General features: G+C 59.3%; 1 protein-coding gene and 2 gene segments (V, D, J or C); all 3 read right to left on the reverse strand.

Moving 5' to 3' along the window:
* Nucleotides 1-6,797: 6,797 nt before the first annotated feature.
* LOC117310914 (immunoglobulin lambda-like polypeptide 5) lies at nt 6,798-8,745 on the reverse strand. The gene is made up of 2 exons (XM_073799840.1): nt 8,667-8,745; nt 6,798-7,254 (listed from the first exon to the last, which is right to left on the reverse strand). Exons 1-2 carry the CDS (start codon nt 8,725-8,727, stop codon nt 7,085-7,087), a joined length of 231 nt encoding a protein of 76 aa, XP_073655941.1. The 5' UTR covers nt 8,728-8,745; the 3' UTR covers nt 6,798-7,084.
* Nucleotides 8,746-10,101: 1,356 nt separating this feature from the next.
* Nucleotides 10,102-12,051, reverse strand: LOC117310917 (Ig lambda chain C region-like). The segment is given in 2 exon segments: nt 10,102-10,558; nt 11,973-12,051. Coding segments are annotated over 2 exon segments (384 nt in total).
* Nucleotides 12,052-13,404: 1,353 nt separating this feature from the next.
* LOC141275686 (Ig lambda chain C region-like) lies at nt 13,405-15,334 on the reverse strand. The segment is given in 2 exon segments: nt 13,405-13,861; nt 15,274-15,334. Coding segments are annotated over 2 exon segments (384 nt in total).
* Between the last annotated feature and the right edge of the window lie 622 nt (nt 15,335-15,956).

The following is a 15,956-nucleotide window of genomic DNA, read 5'->3' on the forward strand; positions in this document are numbered from 1 at the left end:
GGGGCTGTCCCAGCTACTGACCTCGACGCGTCCCCTCGAGCGGGGCAGGCCCGGTGCAGCCAGCCTGGCAACCTGGCACGTTCAGGTCCCCTCTGTGAAGGAGTGGGCAATGGCAGCCCTGATGGGGACTTCAAGGCTCCCTGAGGGGCTGTGATGAGCCTGTAGATGTGCCAGTGCCGGCTGCTGGGGGATCCGCCTTGTGGGGCCGGGCAGTGGATGAAATCTCATCCCAGGTGTGCGGGGAGATGCTCCCCGGGTGGGGAGCTGACCTGGGTGATTGAGGACACGGTGGGGTCAGCGGGTGGGCTCTACGGGATCCCCCAGTGCATGAGCTGTTTTCAGAGCAGGTGGTCCTGTCTCCTTGCTCCCAGCACCAGCCCACAGCAGTGCTCACTGACGGTTTGCTGAATGAATGAGTGAGTGAATGGATGAATGACATGTCTCGCAGGGCTGAGGAGCTGTGGAAAGAGCTGGGGGTGGGGGGGGGCAGGTCAGCCAGCAGCTCACCCTGTAACCCTGGGCAGGTTCCCCAACCCCCATCCTGCTGACAGAGCCTCAGTTCTCTCCTCTGTGAATTGGGCCCACAATACCCCACAACTGCTTTGCTGTATGGACTCAGAGGGTCCATGAACCCCCTCCTGCCTGCCCCTACCTGCACTGAGTCAGTATAGATTGAGGAGCCAGGGTTCCCCCACCCCACAGAGCCTTAGGATGCCTCTGATGTCCAGAGGCTGCGGGGTCGTGTGCTCAGCACCGTCTCCCGGCCGGCACAGCACAGCCTCCTTGGGAAGGGGGGGTGACCTCAGAAGGGGGGCCCGGATGCCCACCGTGTGTGTTGCCCTGAGCACCTGTGTCCGCCAGCGGCTGCCTCAGCTCTGGAACCTCTGTCTCCTAATCCATGAGGTGAGGGGGTGTTAGCACCCACTTCCTGGGCTGGTATGGGGGAGTTAGAACACGATCCACAGGCAGTACCCACCTGGGGCTCTTTCCTCGTGGGCAGAGGAGATGACAGACACCTGCAGCAGAGACCGGGGACGATCAGTCCATAACCAGGCAGAGCTGGGGATGGTCAGTCCCACAACTGGGCAGAGCTGGGGACAGTTCTGCAGTAAGTTGCCAGCAATCATTAAGAGGCTCCCTGATGCCTGTCCAGCAACCCAGCTGACGCTCTGAGGCACTAAGCGGGGGGGGGTGCAGCCCCTGCCCTCAGGGCACCTACCTTCTGGAGCGAGGTCAGAGCCCTGGTCGGGCTGGGAGATTGGACGGATAAAGAAACAGGAGCCCCTTTCTTTTTTTAATTAAAAAATTTTTTAAATTTTATATCGGAGTACAGTTGATTAACAATGTTGTGTTAGTTTCAGGTGTACAGCAAAGTGATTCAGTTATACATATACATGTATCTATTCTTTTTCAAATCCTTTTCCCATTTAGGTTGTTACAGAATACTGAGCAGAATCCCTGTGCTATATACAGTAAGTCCTTGTTGGGATCTATTTCAAATACAGCAGTGTGTACATGTCAATCCCAAACTCCCAATCTATCCCTCCCGTCCTCGCCCCCCTGCCCCCCGTAACCATACGTTCATTCTCTAAGTCTGTGAGTCTGTTTCTGTTTTGTAAATAAGTTCGTTTGTATCACTATTTTTAGATTCTGCATATGTGATATCATATGATATTTATCTTTCTGTCTGACTTACTTCACTTAGTGTGATAATCTCCAGGTCCATCCATGTTGCTGCAAATGGCGTTATTTCATCCTTTTTAATGGCTGAGTAATGTTCCACGAGCGCTTTTTAGATGCACCCAGTTTCTAGCTCCCGTGGACAGAGAAGGAAGGGCATCCAGGCCGCTGGCTCCCCTGGACCTGGTGACAACACAGAACAAATGGGGAAGGGGATGAGAGAGGAGAGGAAAGAGGACCCAGGAGAGGGGATTTGGGGGCTGAGGACTTTCAAGAGAGAAAGAACGGAGTGTGGTTCTCAAATCCACTCAGAGGCCGACAGTGGGGAGGACAGAGAGGGGATGGTTGGATTGGGCCCCTTGGAGGTCACTGGTACCTGGGAGTGCAGGGAAAGATGGGGTGATGTCAGGAAGAGAGGGCAATGTGGAGCCCCCAGAGCTGTGCTGTGAGGGGCTGAAGGGAGGAGGGTGTGGCTGGAGAGAACATGGCCCCAAGTCGGGTCATGGGTGGGAGACAGGTCCAGGGGGACCGGAGGGGGTGACAGGAACGTGGGTTGGCCTCAATGTGCCATCCTTGAGGATCAGAGCGTGGGTGCATGGCTGCCGAGAGGGGCAGCCTGGGTGAGCCAGATGGCTTACCTGGAGTGACCGAGTGCCTTGGAAGCCACTGGGGCTGCCTGCTAACTGAGTGAGGTCACAGTCAGAGGCCCTGTCGGAGTGCCCTGTGTCGTGGGCTCACACTCGGTGGCCCTACTGCTTTCATATGAGGAAGTACAATCCTCAGGAGTTTGTCAGGTCACAGAGGCCATCCTCGAGTCTGGGCATCTCATTACCTCCGGGTTCTTTCTTTCCCCAGGATCATGTCTGTGGGCCTATAATGGCCATCGGGAGGGAAACTGGGAGCTGCTGAGGCTTGAACGCTGGTGCTGGGCCCCAGAGACGGCCTTCCTGCTCTCTGACCGCTGGCCTGGGTGTCTGGGTCCTCCGTTACTGCCATATCGGGACCAGGCAGGGCCGGGACTGGTCCCAGCTGGGGCAGGGCTTGCTCGGGCACTTGGGAAACAGCAAGTGACTGGCAGCCAGTGGTCTGAGACCTGGAAGGGGTTGGGTCACTCGTGGGCTGGTAGTGATTCCAGCCCCAGTGTCAACTGCAGGGAAGGGGACTGGAGTGGGGTGCGGTTACAGTGACCGCAGGGAAGTGGGGTGTCTCTGAGGTTTCACGGAGGGGCTGGGACATCCGAGGGGTGAAGCATCCCCACGGCTGACAGCCCAGTGGCTGCTCCGTGACAGGGCGTCCGTCCATCATGGGGCCTGAGATTCCCCGAATTCAGGGCCCCTCTTCCGTATGCCCCTCTGCACGCCCCCCAGGAGCGGTGGTGAAGTCTCACATCCTGGAGGAAGTGGGGACCCCAAAGGTTCTTGGCAGGAAAAGGCAGAGGCAGACACAGGGGCCTCAGTGGGGGAGAAGGGGAGCCGGCCTGCTGCTCTGGGGGGTTGCGGGAGGGCTGTCCTGGCCTCTGAGCTTCTGCTGTGCTCAGCACTGGGCTCCCTTCCCTGGACCCCAGATCCACAGCTCCTTGGACAGCAGCCCCTGACTGAAGGTGTCGTGACAGTTCCTGCATCTTTAGAGACCAGGGAGTGGGGAGTGGGGGCTGGGCCTGGGAAGCCACCTACTGGGGACTGACCCTCCTGGTGTTGGGGCAACCAAGGGTGAGCCCTGCGGTGACCCTCCCTGGGAGCCTGGGCTGAGTTGGCGTCTTCAGAAAAAGGCGACCCTCTCTCGGCCCGTCCCCCAGTGCCCTGACCCTGATTTCTGACCCAGAGCATGAGGAAGCCAGCCACTCTGACCTAAGGCCCCTGTCCCCCATGGTCCCTCATGGGCCTCAGCAACTCTGTCCCCTTAAGCCGTGGGTCCCAGGGAGGGAGACGTGATTCAGGTGGGCTCGGAGCTCCCCAGGGAGGAGGCTGGATGAGTCAGGAGGGCCTGGCCAGGGTGGGCAGGGCACTGGGGGCGGCTGGGAACCTGGGGGCAGGAGCTGAGCTCTGGGGTCGGGTGGACGGATGGGGTTCAGTCCTGCCGTGAACGTGGGCAGGTCACTCAGGGTCTCTGGGCCTTGTGTCTCCATCCGTAGGGCGTGTGTCATTATAGGATCTTCCTCCGAGGGAGGTTTGATGCCTGGCTGGTAAGGCCTGGAGAGCATTTAACCGGGGCGGGAGGGAAGCAGTGCCCCAGAGCAGAAGCTAAGATCAAAGTCCCTCCCCATGAGCCCAGGAGGAGAAGGGGCCACAGGAGGCCAGGGAGGAAGGAGGCGGAGACTGGGCTGGGAGGCCCCCAGGAGTGGCCCAGCCCAGGGACCAGGCAGGACACAGAGGGAGAGGAACGTGGGCGAAGGTTCCCGAGTCAGCTATGCTAACAGCCATACTGGAAAGAAAGGACAAGCTGGGGGCAGGGAGGTGTGGAGGGTCCCCACCAGGGCAGGGAGGGAGGGCTCATCTGGAGGTCACCAGCCATGGGCAGCTCCGGCCAGGAAGGTGGCAGGGGGTGGGCACGGCCTTGTGCTGGAGGAGTAGTGGGAAGAAGGAGAAGGCGGATGGGTGATATGTCCTGGCTGGTTGCCTGGGAGATGCCCCCACCCAGGAGACTGTGAGCCTCTCCCTTTAGTTACTTTCTCACTGGCGCCTAGGATTCCCCACCCCGCCCCAGAATTCTGGAGAGAGTGCAAATTAAACACGAGACAAAAAAAGAAATGAGCAGAGAGCATGATTTCTGAATAACGATGAGGACATTTTATTGCAAGTTGTTTGGTGCAGGAAGAGGGCTGCGGTGGGCCCAGGTTGGGCACGGGGAGACCCTACCGGATCCTGTTGGGAGAATCTCTATGCCCTAATTTCTTTTTTTGGCCATGGTGTGTGGCATTCAAGATCTTAGTTCCCCGACCAGGAATGGAACCTGTGCTCCCTGCAGTGGAAGCGCGGAGTCTTAACCACTGGACCCACTTGGAAGTCCTGGATGCCCTAATCATGGGAGCTCTGGGCACCCTCTTTGGCCCCTGACCCTTCAGGTTCACACGTTCTCATAACTTGACCTCCTGCCCTGTGCTCCCTGCTGCTGCCGACATCAGCTGTGACCTCTCATCCTTCCTGGGGCATCTGTCTGCCTGAAGATCCCCTCCCCCCAGACCCTCTCCCCATGTCCTCATACAGCATGTCCATCCATCCATTTGTATTGGTGTCAGGTCTCTGCCCTTTTGGGGAGGGGGTTTCTTGCCTCATAGTCTCAGATTGTGAAGAATCCAGGGAAGCAGTTCAGATATTATCCTGGGGGCAGGGGAGTGGGGGAGAGGGCCTGAGGGCCGGCGGTGGGCGAGGTCCACACAAGAACAGCAAGTGTAGGGAAGTTGCAGAGTTGGGCTCTCCTGGGTCCTGCTGCCCTGCTCTGGAATATTCTCTGGGCTTTTCTGGGTGAGAGTGAAACTATCCCTCAAGGAAACATGAGGAATCAAGAGGAGACGGTCCCCGGGAGAGACCTCAGGGTCACAGTACCGGGAGCAAGAGCTCACTGAGACCACCCCATCCTGTCCCCAACTGGGGTCTAAGAACAGTGAACAGACTAAAGGGTGAGGGTTACAGGCCCCAGAGCAATTCAGACCCCAGCCCCAGACAGGACAGAGAAAACAGAAAAACCTACCCAATTGTCACTCCTGACCCCAAGAAGATGGAAAGGGGGAGACTCACTCAGGATGGTCAGCTGGGTCCACACGCACACAGTGACACAGCCTCGAACATAAACCCACCTGTCAGCCACCCAGCCCTTAACCCAGGCCCACCTGCAGCGGTACCGAGGCTCCAGGACCACCCTCTTTTGTCATGGGAGCTAGTCTGGCCTTGGGGAGGGAAGGGGAAACCTCTCCAATCCTGCAACTTCACCCCTGGGAAGTGGGGCTCCATCCATCCCCAGTTGTGGGAGGGGCAGGAGGGATGTCTGGGTGTCACATCACATCCCAGGGAACTCCCTTTCTGGAGAGCAGCTTGAGGGGGGCGTCATGGTGGGAGGGTGAGGAGCCTGTTTAGCACCCTGAGGGGATGGAGCTGTGCTCTCTGCAGAGCGAGGCCACGGGCATTCTGGAGGCTCCAGTGCCCTAGAGGCAGGTCCAACGGGGCCATGTTTCTAGTAACTTGTGTGTGTGTGTGTGCAATGAAAGGTGCAGCTATGAGATCCTATGTTAGCACCTAGGACAGTCATCTGGGAGGGTCTCTGATCCCATTCTGAGCTCCTAAAGAAGTGTACTAGTTCACAGACGAACCCACGGCACCTTCCTAGAACATGATGCCGGACCTCGAGCTCATGGGGCCCATTGACCACCATGGACACCTGGACATGAGGCAGTTGTGGTGGAGTCAGTGCTGGGCTGACTTCTAAGGGTCAGAGAGAGAAAGGCTGACCTCGGCCCTGGGGCCTTGAATGGAGGCAGGACCCACCTGACACAAGTGGGAGGAGGGATACCCGGGGGAGTGTGGGATGAGTGACCAGGATCAGGGAATGGAGGTTCCTGTGAGTGTGACAGTGGGGCCTGGGGGAGGGGCAGAAGGCAGTGTCCCTGGGGAGGTGGGAGCAGGAGCGGGCTGGGAGGGGGTGCAGTGGGGGTGACTCTAGGATGAGGTCATGCAGAATAGCCAGGGTGAGTTTTAAACCAAAGGAAACATGGAATCAGTGGGTCTTCATCAATGGACAGAAGGACACTTGAGGGGGAAAGTAAACCAGAATGTGGTGCTGAGGATTCCAGGGAAGGGAGCTGAGGTATTGTCCTGGGGGCCCCGGCAACCAAACACTGTGACCGGGACAATCAGGTGTGGAGGTGGTCCACACGGAGGAAGAAACATGGAAGAGGGTGGGGAGGGTGGACAGACTTCCATTCCTGCAGCGACCCAATTCCCTGTTCTCGAATGTTCTCTGGGGGGCGGGGGGGGTCCTGCGTGACAGTGAAACAATTCCTCACAAGAGTCCCAAGACTCCATCCTCTATCTTGATTTCTTAAAGGATAAGAGGATTTTGTTCCCCTTTGAGGATGGTTGAGTTCAGGACACCAAATGCAGAAAGAAAAACGAGCAGAGCACGAGTTCTGAATGACAATGAGGACATTTTATTGAGAGTTGATTGGGTGCAGGAGGAAGGGCTGGGGGGACCAGGGTGGGTGGGTAGACCCTCCAGGGGTCCTGTGGCTCCAGTCCCCTGAGGATGTGAGGACCAGGACCTAAGAGCACTCGGAGGCCGACACTGTCTTCTCCACGGTTTTCCCATCGTGCGTGACCTGGCAGCTGACCCCCTTCTCATAAGATTTCCACTCGCTGGCCGTCAGGGCCAGGTAGCTGCTGGCCGCGTACTTGCTGTTGCTCTGTTTCGAGGGCTAGCTGGTCTCCACGCCCTTGGTGATGGTGGTGCTGCCTGACTTCCAGGCCACCGTCACGCTGCCCGGGTAGAAGTCATTGATGAGACACACCAGGGTGGCCTTGTTGGCACTGAGCTCCTCAGTGGAGGGCGCGAACAGCGTGACTGAGGGCGAGGACTTGGGCTGACCTGCAAAGTGAGGGAGAGACGGGAGGTCACTGGGGCAGCGTCCATCGCGGGAGCCCCTGACCTCAGGAGAGGCGGGCACAGGTGCCCAAAGTCCAGCGCATGGATCCCAGGCGGGCCCTTGCTCCCCTGAGGTCAGGCAGCCATGGCTGGGGTCGCTCACCTTCTGTCGGGGGATCCTCAGTGCCCGACTCCTGGGAGTTCGGGGCTCCCTGGCAAGTCTCCATCTCTTCCTCAGGCTCCCACGTCCCATAAACCACATCCCACCCTCTGCTCCCTGGTGCTGCCTGGCGTCCACCGTGAGGTCCCCTCTTTCCTCTGTCTGTCCTGGGCATCTGTCTGTCTGAGATCTGCCCCTGGTTCTCGTCTGGTGTCCTCATACAGGTCGTCTGTCTGTCCCCCGTTCAGACTCTCTTCGCTTTTTGCGGGGGGCTTTGTTGCCCACAGTCCCCCTAACACCAGCCTCGCAGCCCCCAACCCTCTAGGGCTGCCACAGACACCACAGAGACCCCTCCAGGGCTGCCAGGGTGGAGGGAGCGTCAGCCCCAGGGCTGGGGTCCAGGGAGTCCCGCAAATGAGAGTTTCCATGTGGGTGAACGTTGTGTTCTGAGCCTGGGGTTGTGTCTGCTCTGAGGGGTCCCCTGACCTGTGAAGTCCCGCTGGGGATTTGTCTGTCCTGGGACATCTGTCTGCCTGGCCAGGTCAGTTCCTGTCATCTGTCCCTATGAGGAGTCCCCCACGCTGGGCGTCTGAGCTAGGGGCTCACGTCCAGTGTGTAACTGGGTGCGGTGACCCTTAAGGCCCGAGTGTCCTGAGATCTGTGCGGCCTGGGGTGACCTGCTTGCTGGGAGGAGGATGGGGACCTAGCACCTGAGGCCACCTTCTCAACGGGACACTCGTCTACCCTTCCCCCGTGTACTGTTCCCTCCTCCACTCTCCAAGGCCCCTGGCTCTGGGGTCCCTCACTAGCCCCCATTTGGGTCCCTGAGCAGAAAGATCCCAGGATGACACCCATGCTCTGTCCAGCTCTTTCCAGTGTCCTTCCCACATCCCTGGACCCAGTGCCCCAGCCTGAGACCCCCATTCCTTGGGCCTCAGTCCCTCCCTTCTCCTCAGACCCTGGGGTTGGGCACCCTGAGGAGGGAGCTGACATCCCAGCATCCAGAGAAGAAGGGCCTGGAGGGAAGGCTCGGGATGGGAAGAGCGAGGGGTGGCAGGAAGGTCACTGAGCCTGTCCCTACCATGCCCACCAGGTTCTGTGAAGAACGACAGGCTTGGGGGCAATGGACAGCCTAGAGGGTGAAGGTGGCAGGCTCCGGAGAGTGAGACTCCAGCCCCGACAGGAGGGAAAAGACAAGAAAATCTGCCCAAATTTCACCGTGGACCCCGAAGAGGAGGGGAAGGGGGAGACTCACCCAGGACGGTCAGCTTGGTCCCTCCGCCGAACGGAAAACACAGTGACACAGCCTCGAACATAAACCCTCCTGACACCCCCTCCACCCCCTGCCCAGGCCCACCTGCAGCTGCACAGAGGCCCCAGGGCCACCCTCCTTGTCATGGGGGCTGGTCTGTCCTCGGGGAGGATGAGGGGGGACCTCACCCCACCAGCAACTTCAGCCCTGGGAAGCGGGGCTCCATCCTTCCCCAGGCATGGGAGGTGCAGGAGAGACATCTGGGTGTCACATCACATCCCAGGGACCTTCCTTTCCTGGAGGAGGTGGGGTCCCCTGGTCAGTAGCGTGGGGGGCGTCATGGTGGGAGGGTGAGGAGCCTGTTTAGCACCCTGAGGGGATGGAGCTGTGCTCTCTGCAGAGTGAGGCCACAGGGATTCTGGAGGCTCCAGTGCCCTAGAGGCAGGTCCAACACGGTCAAGTTTGCAGTAACTCGTGTGTGTGCCGGTGTGCGTGCATGTGCGTGTGTGTCTGTGTGTGTGTCTGCCTTTCTAACCACTCGGGGTCCCTGTCCTGTGTAGCTCCTACAGCAATAATCTCACTGATCTGAGATCTCATTCCAGATCTAAGATGGTGAATCAGTACACAGTCAAGTCCACGGCACCGACCTAGACCGAAACTTGACGTTAGACTCATGGCCCCATCGACCACTCACATGGTTTCACTGGCATTTGTGGTGGGTAGGTGGTGGGCTGGCCACCGAGAGATTGGTGAGAGCAGAGCTGGCCTCGTCCCAGGAGCCTTGAAGGCAGTCGGGACCCTCCTGACACAAGTGGGAGGAGGACTGTCTAGAGGGAGTGTGCGATGAGTGACCAGGGTCAGGGACTGTGGGTCCTGTGCAGAGTGTGACCGGAAGGCCTGGGGGAGGGGCACAGGGCTGTTTCCCTAGGGAGGTGCGAGCAGGAGGTGCCATGAGGGGTGTGGGAACTCTAGGACGAGGTCACGCGGAATTACCGGGGTGGGTTTTGAGCAAAAGGACACGTGGAATCGGTGGGGTCATCATCTACAGAACCGACGGACTCCTGAGGGCTACACAATCCAGAATGTGGCGCTGAGGATTCCAGGGAAGGGAGCTGAGGTATTGTCCTGGGGGCCCTGGCAACCAAACACTGTGTGACCGGGACAATCAGATGTGGAGGTGGTCCACACGGAGGAGGAAACATGGAAGAGGGTAGGGAGGGTGGACAGACTTCCATTCCTGCAGCGACCCAATTCCCTGTTCTCGAATGTTCTCTGGGGGGCGGGGGGGTCCTGGGTGACAGTGAAACCATTCCTCACAAGAGTCCCAAGACTCCATCCCCTATCTTGATTTCTTAAAGGATAAGAGGATTTTGTTCCCCTTTGAGGATGGTTGAGTTCAGGACACCAAATGCAGAAAGAAAAACGAGCAGAGCACGAGTTCTGAATGACAATGAGGACATTTTATTGAGAGTTGATTGGGTGCAGGAGGAAGGGCTGGGGGGACCAGGGTGGGTGGGTAGACCCTCCAGGGGTCCTGTGGCTCCAGTCCCCTGAGGATGTGAGGACCAGGACCTAAGAGCACTCGGAGGCCGACACTGTCTTCTCCACGGTTTTCCCATCGTGCGTGACCTGGCAGCTGACCCCCTTCTCATAAGATTTCCACTCGCTGGCCGTCAGGGCCAGGTAGCTGCTGGCCGCGTACTTGCTGTTGCTCTGTTTCGAGGGCTGGCTGGTCTCCACGCCCTTGGTGATGGTGGTGCTGCCTGACTTCCAGGCCACCGTCACGCTGCCCGGGTAGAAGTCATTGATGAGACACACCAGGGTGGCCTTGTTGGCACTGAGCTCCTCAGTGGAGGGCGCGAACAGCGTGACTGAGGGCGAGGACTTGGGCTGACCTGCAAAGTGAGGGAGAGACGGGAGGTCACTGGGGCAGCGTCCATTGCGGGAGCCCCTAACCTCAGGAGAAGCGGGCACAGGTGCCCAAAGTCCAGCGCATGGATCCCAGGCGGGCCCTTGCTCCCCTGAGGTCAGGCAGCCATGGTTGGGGTCGCTCACCTTCTGTCGGGGGATCCTCAGTGCCTGACTCCTGGGAGTTCGGGGCTCCCTGGCAAGTCTCCATCTCTTCCTCAGGCTCCCACGTCCCATAAACCACATCCCACCCTCTGCTCCCTGGTGCTGCCTGGCGTCCACCCTGAGGTCCCCTCTTTCCTCTGTCTGTCCTGGGCATCTGTCTGTCTGAGATCTGCCCCTGGTTCTCGTCTGGTGTCCTCATACAGGTCGTCTGTCTGTCCCCCATTCAGGCTCTCTTCCCTTTCAGGGGGGGGGGGTTGTTGCCCACAGTCCCCCTAACACCAGCCTCGCAGCTCCCAACCCTCTAGGGCTGCCACAGACACCACAGAGACCCCTCCAGGGCTGCCAGGGTGGAGGGAGCATCAGCCCCAGGGCTGGGGTCCAGGGAGTCCCACAAATGAGAGTTTCCATGTGGGTGAACGTTGCGTTCTGAGCCTGGGGCTGTGTCTGCTCTGAGGGGTCCCCTGACCTGTGAAGTCCCGCTGGGGATCTGTCTGTCCTGGGACATCTGTCTGCCTGGCCAGGTCAGTTCCTGTCACCTGTCCCTATGAGGAGTCCCCACGCTGGGCGTCTGAGCTAGGGGCTCACGTCCAGTGTGTAACTGGGTGCGGTGACCCTTAAGGCCCGAGTGTCCTGAGATCTGTGCGGCCTGGGGTGACCTGCTTGCTGGGAGGAGGATGGGGACCTAGCACCCTGAGGCCACCTTCTCAACGGGACACTCGTCTACCCTTCCCCCGTGTACTGTTCCCTCCTCCACTCTCCAAGGCCCCTGGCTCTGGGGTCCCTCACTAGCCCCCATTTGGGTCCCTGAGCAGAAAGATCCCAGGATGACACCCATGCTCTGTCCAGCTCTTTCCAGTGTCCTTCCCACATCCCTGGACCCAGTGCCCCAGCCTGAGACCCCCATTCCTTGGGCCTCAGTCCCTCCCTTCTCCTCAGACCCTGGGGTTGGGCACCCTGAGGAGGGAGCTGACATCCCAGCATCCAGAGAAGAAGGGCCTGGAGGGAAGGCTCGGGATGGGAAGAGCGAGGGGTGGCAGGAAGGTCACTGAGCCTGTCCCTACCATGCCCACCAGGTTCTGTGAAGAATGACAGGCTTGGTGGCAATGGACAGCCTAGAGGGTGAAGGTGACAGGCTCCGGAGAGTGAGACTCCAGCCCCAGACAGGAGGGAAAAGACAAGAAAATCTGCCCAAATTTCACCGTGGACCCCGAAGAGGAGGGGAAGGGGGAGACTCACCCAGGACGGTCAGCTTGGTCCCTCCGCCGAACGGAAAACACAGTGACACAGCCTCGAACATAAACCCTCCTGACACCCCCTCCACCCCCTGCCCAGGCCCACCTGCAGCTGCACAGAGGCCCCAGGGCCACCCTCCTTGTCATGGGGGCTGGTCTGTCCTCGGGGAGGATGAGGGGGGACCTCACCCCACCAGCAACTTCAGCCCTGGGAAGCGGGGCTCCATCCTTCCCCAGGCATGGGAGGTGCAGGAGAGACATCTGGGTGTCACATCACATCCCAGGGACCTTCCTTTCCTGGAGGAGGTGGGGTCCCCTGGTCAGTAGTGTGGGGGGCGTCATGGTGGGAGGGTGAGGAGCCTGTTTAGCACCCTGAGGGGATGGAGCTGTGCTCTCTGCAGAGTGAGGCCACAGGGATTCTGGAGGCTCCAGTGCCCTAGAGGCAGGTCCAACACGGTCAAGTTTGCAGTAACTCGTGTGTGTGCCGGTGTGCGTGCATGTGCGTGTGTGTCTGTGTGTGTGTCTGCCTTTCTAACCACTCGGGTCCCTGTCCTGTGTAGCTCCTACAGCAATAATCTCACTGATCTGAGATCTCATTCCAGATCTAAGATGGTGAATCAGTACACAGTCAAGTCCACGGCACCGACCTAGACCGAAACTTGACGTTAGACTCATGGCCCCATCGACCACTCACATGGTTTTCACTGGCATTTGTGGTGGGTAGGTGGTGGGCTGGCCACCGAGAGATTGGTGAGAACAGAGCTGGCCTCGTCCCAGGAGCCTTGAAGGCAGTCGGGACCCTCCTGACACAAGTGGGAGGAGGACTATCTAGAGGGAGTGTGGGATGAGTGACCAGGGTCAGGGACTGTGGGTCCTGTGCAGAGTGTGACCGGAAGGCCTGGGGGAGGGGCACAGGGCTGTTTCCCTAGGGAGGTGCGAGCAGGAGGTGCCATGAGGGGGGTGGGAACTCTAGGACGAGGTCATGCGGAATTACCGGGGTGGGTTTTGAGCAAAAGGACACGTGGAATCGGTGGGTCATCATCTACGGAGCCGACGGACTCCTGAGGGCGACACAATCCAGAATGTGGTGCTGAGGATTCCAGGGAAGGGAGCTGAGGTATTGTCCTGGGGGCCCTGGCAACCAAACACTGTGACCGGGACAATCAGATGTGGAGGTGGTCCACACGGAGGAGGAAACATGGAGGAGGGTAGGGAGGGTGGACAGACTTCCATTCCTGCAGCGACCCAATTCCCTGTTCTCGAATGTTCTCTGGGGGGCGGGGGGGTCCTGCGTGACAGTGAAACCATTCCTCACAAGAGTCCCAAGACTCCATCCTCTATCTTGATTTCTTAAAGGATAAGAGGATTTTGTTCCCCTTTGAGGATGGTTGAGTTCAGGACACCAAATGCAGAAAGAAAAACGAGCAGAGCACGAGTTCTGAATGACAATGAGGACATTTTATTGAGAGTTGATTGGGTGCAGGAGGAAGGGCTGGGGGGACCAGGGTGGGTGGGTAGACCCTCCAGGGGTCCTGTGGCTCCAGTCCCCTGAGGATGTGAGGACCAGGACCTAAGAGCACTCGGAGGCCGACACTGTCTTCTCCACGGTTTTCCCATCGTGCGTGACCTGGCAGCTGACCCCCTTCTCATAAGATTTCCACTCGCTGGCCGTCAGGGCCAGGTAGCTGCTGGCCGCGTACTTGCTGTTGCTCTGTTTCGAGGGCTGGCTGGTCTCCACGCCCTTGGTGATGGTGGTGCTGCCTGACTTCCAGACCACCGTCACGCTGCCCGGGTAGAAGTCATTGATGAGACACACCAGGGTGGCCTTGTTGGCCTTGAGCTCCTCATTGGAGGGCGCGAACAGAGTGACTGAGGGCGGGGACTTGGGCTGACCTGCAAAGTCAGGGAGAGACGGGAGGTCACTGGGGCAGCGTCCATCGCGGGAGCCCCTGACCTCAGGAGAGGCGGGCACAGGTGCCCAAAGTCCAGTGCATGGATCCCAGGCGGGCCCTTGCTCCCCTGAGGTCAGGCAGCCATGGCTGGGGTCGCTCACCTTCTGTCGGGGGATCCTCAGTGCCCGACTCCTGGGAGTTCGGGGCTCCCTGGCAAGTCTCCATCTCTTCCTCAGGCTCCCACGTCCCATAAACCACATCCCACCCTCTGCTCCCTGGTGCTGCCTGGCGTCCACCCTGAGGTCCCCTCTTTCCTCTGTCTGTCCTGGGCATCTGTCTGTCTGAGATCTGCCCCTGGTTCTCGTCTGGTGTCCTCATACAGGTCGTCTGTCTGTCCCCCGTTCAGGCTCTCTTCCCTTTTGCGGGGGGCTTTGTTGCCCACAGTCCCCCTAACACCAGCCTCGCAGCCCCCAACCCTCTAGGGCTGCCACAGAGACCACAGAGACCCCTCCAGGGCTGCCAGGGTGGAGGGAGCGTCAGCCCCAGAGCTGGGGTCCAGGGAGTCCCGCAAATGAGAGTTTCCATGTGGGTGAACGTTCTGTTCTGAGCCTGGGGTTGTGTCTGCTCTGAGGGGTCCCCTGACCTGTGTAGTCCCGCTGGGGATCTGTCTGTCCTGGGACATCTGTCTGCCTGGCCGGGTCAGTTCCTGTCACCTGTCTCTATGAGGAGTCCCCACGCTGGGCATCTGAGTCAGCGGCTCACGTCCAGTGTGTAACTGGGTGCGGTGACCCTTAAGGCCCAAGTGTCCTGAGATCTGTGCGGCCTGGGGTGTCCTGCTTGCTGGGAGGAGGATGGGGACCTAGCACCCTGAGGCCACCTTCTCAACGGGACACTCGTCTACCCTTCCCCCATGTACTGTTCCCTCCACCACTCTCCAAGGCCCCTGGCTCTGGGGTCCCTCACTAGCCCCGATTTGGGTCCCTGAGCAGAAAGATCCCAGGATGACACCCATGCTCTGTCCACCTCTTTCCAGTGTCCTTCCCACATCCCTGGACCCAGTGCCCCAGCCTGAGACCCCCATTCCTTGGGCCTCAGTCCCTCCCTTCTCCTCAGACCCTGGGGTTGGGCACCCTGAGGAGGGAGCTGACATCCCAGCATCCAGAGAAGAAGGGCCTGGAGGGAAGGCTCGGGATGGGAAGAGCGAGGGGTGGCAGGAGGGTCACTTAGCCCGTCCCCACCATGCCCACCAGGTTCTGTGAAGAACGACAGGCTTGGGGGTGAAGGACAGCCTAGAAAGGTGAAGGTGACAGGTTCCAGAGAGTGAGACCCCAGCCCCAGACAGGAGGGAAAAGAAAAGAAAATCTGCCCAAATTTCACTGTGGACCTGAAGAGGAGGGGAAGGGGGAGACTCACCCAGGACGGTCAGCTTGGTCCCTCCGCCGAGCACATAACACAGTGACACAGCCTCGAACATAAACCCTCCTGACACCCCCTCCACCCCCTGCCCAGGCCCACCTGCAGCTGCACAGAGGCCCCAGGGCCACCTTCCTTTTCATGGGGGCTGGTCTATCCTCGGGGAGGATGAGAGGGGATGCCACCCCACCAGCAACTTCAGCCCTGGGAAGCGGGGCTCCATCCTTCCCCAGGCATGGGAGGTGCAGGAGAGACATCTGGGTGTCACATCACATCCCAGGGACCTTCCTTTCCTGGAGGAGGTGGGGTCCCCTGGTCAGTAGCGTGGGGGGCGTCATGGTGGGAGGGTGAGGAACCTGTTTAGTACCCTGAGGGGATGGAGCTGTGCTCTCTGCAGAGCGAGGCCACAGGGATTCTGGAGGCTCCAGTGCCCTAGAGGCAGGTCCAACACGGCCAAGTTTGCAGTAACTCATGTGTGTGCCGGTGTGCACGCATGTGCGTGTGTGTCTGCCTTTCTAACCACTCGGGTCCCTGTCCTGTGTAGCTCCTATAGCAATAATCTCACTGATCTGAGATCTCATTCCAGATCTAAGATGGTGAATCAGTACACAGTCAAGTCCACGGCACCGTCCTAGACCGAAACTTGACGTTAGACTCATGGCCCCATCGACCACTCACATGGT

Source organism: Tursiops truncatus, unplaced genomic scaffold (genome assembly GCF_011762595.2).
Source record: "Tursiops truncatus isolate mTurTru1 unplaced genomic scaffold, mTurTru1.mat.Y mat_scaffold_571_arrow_ctg1, whole genome shotgun sequence".
Lineage (NCBI taxonomy): Eukaryota > Metazoa > Chordata > Mammalia > Artiodactyla > Delphinidae > Tursiops > Tursiops truncatus.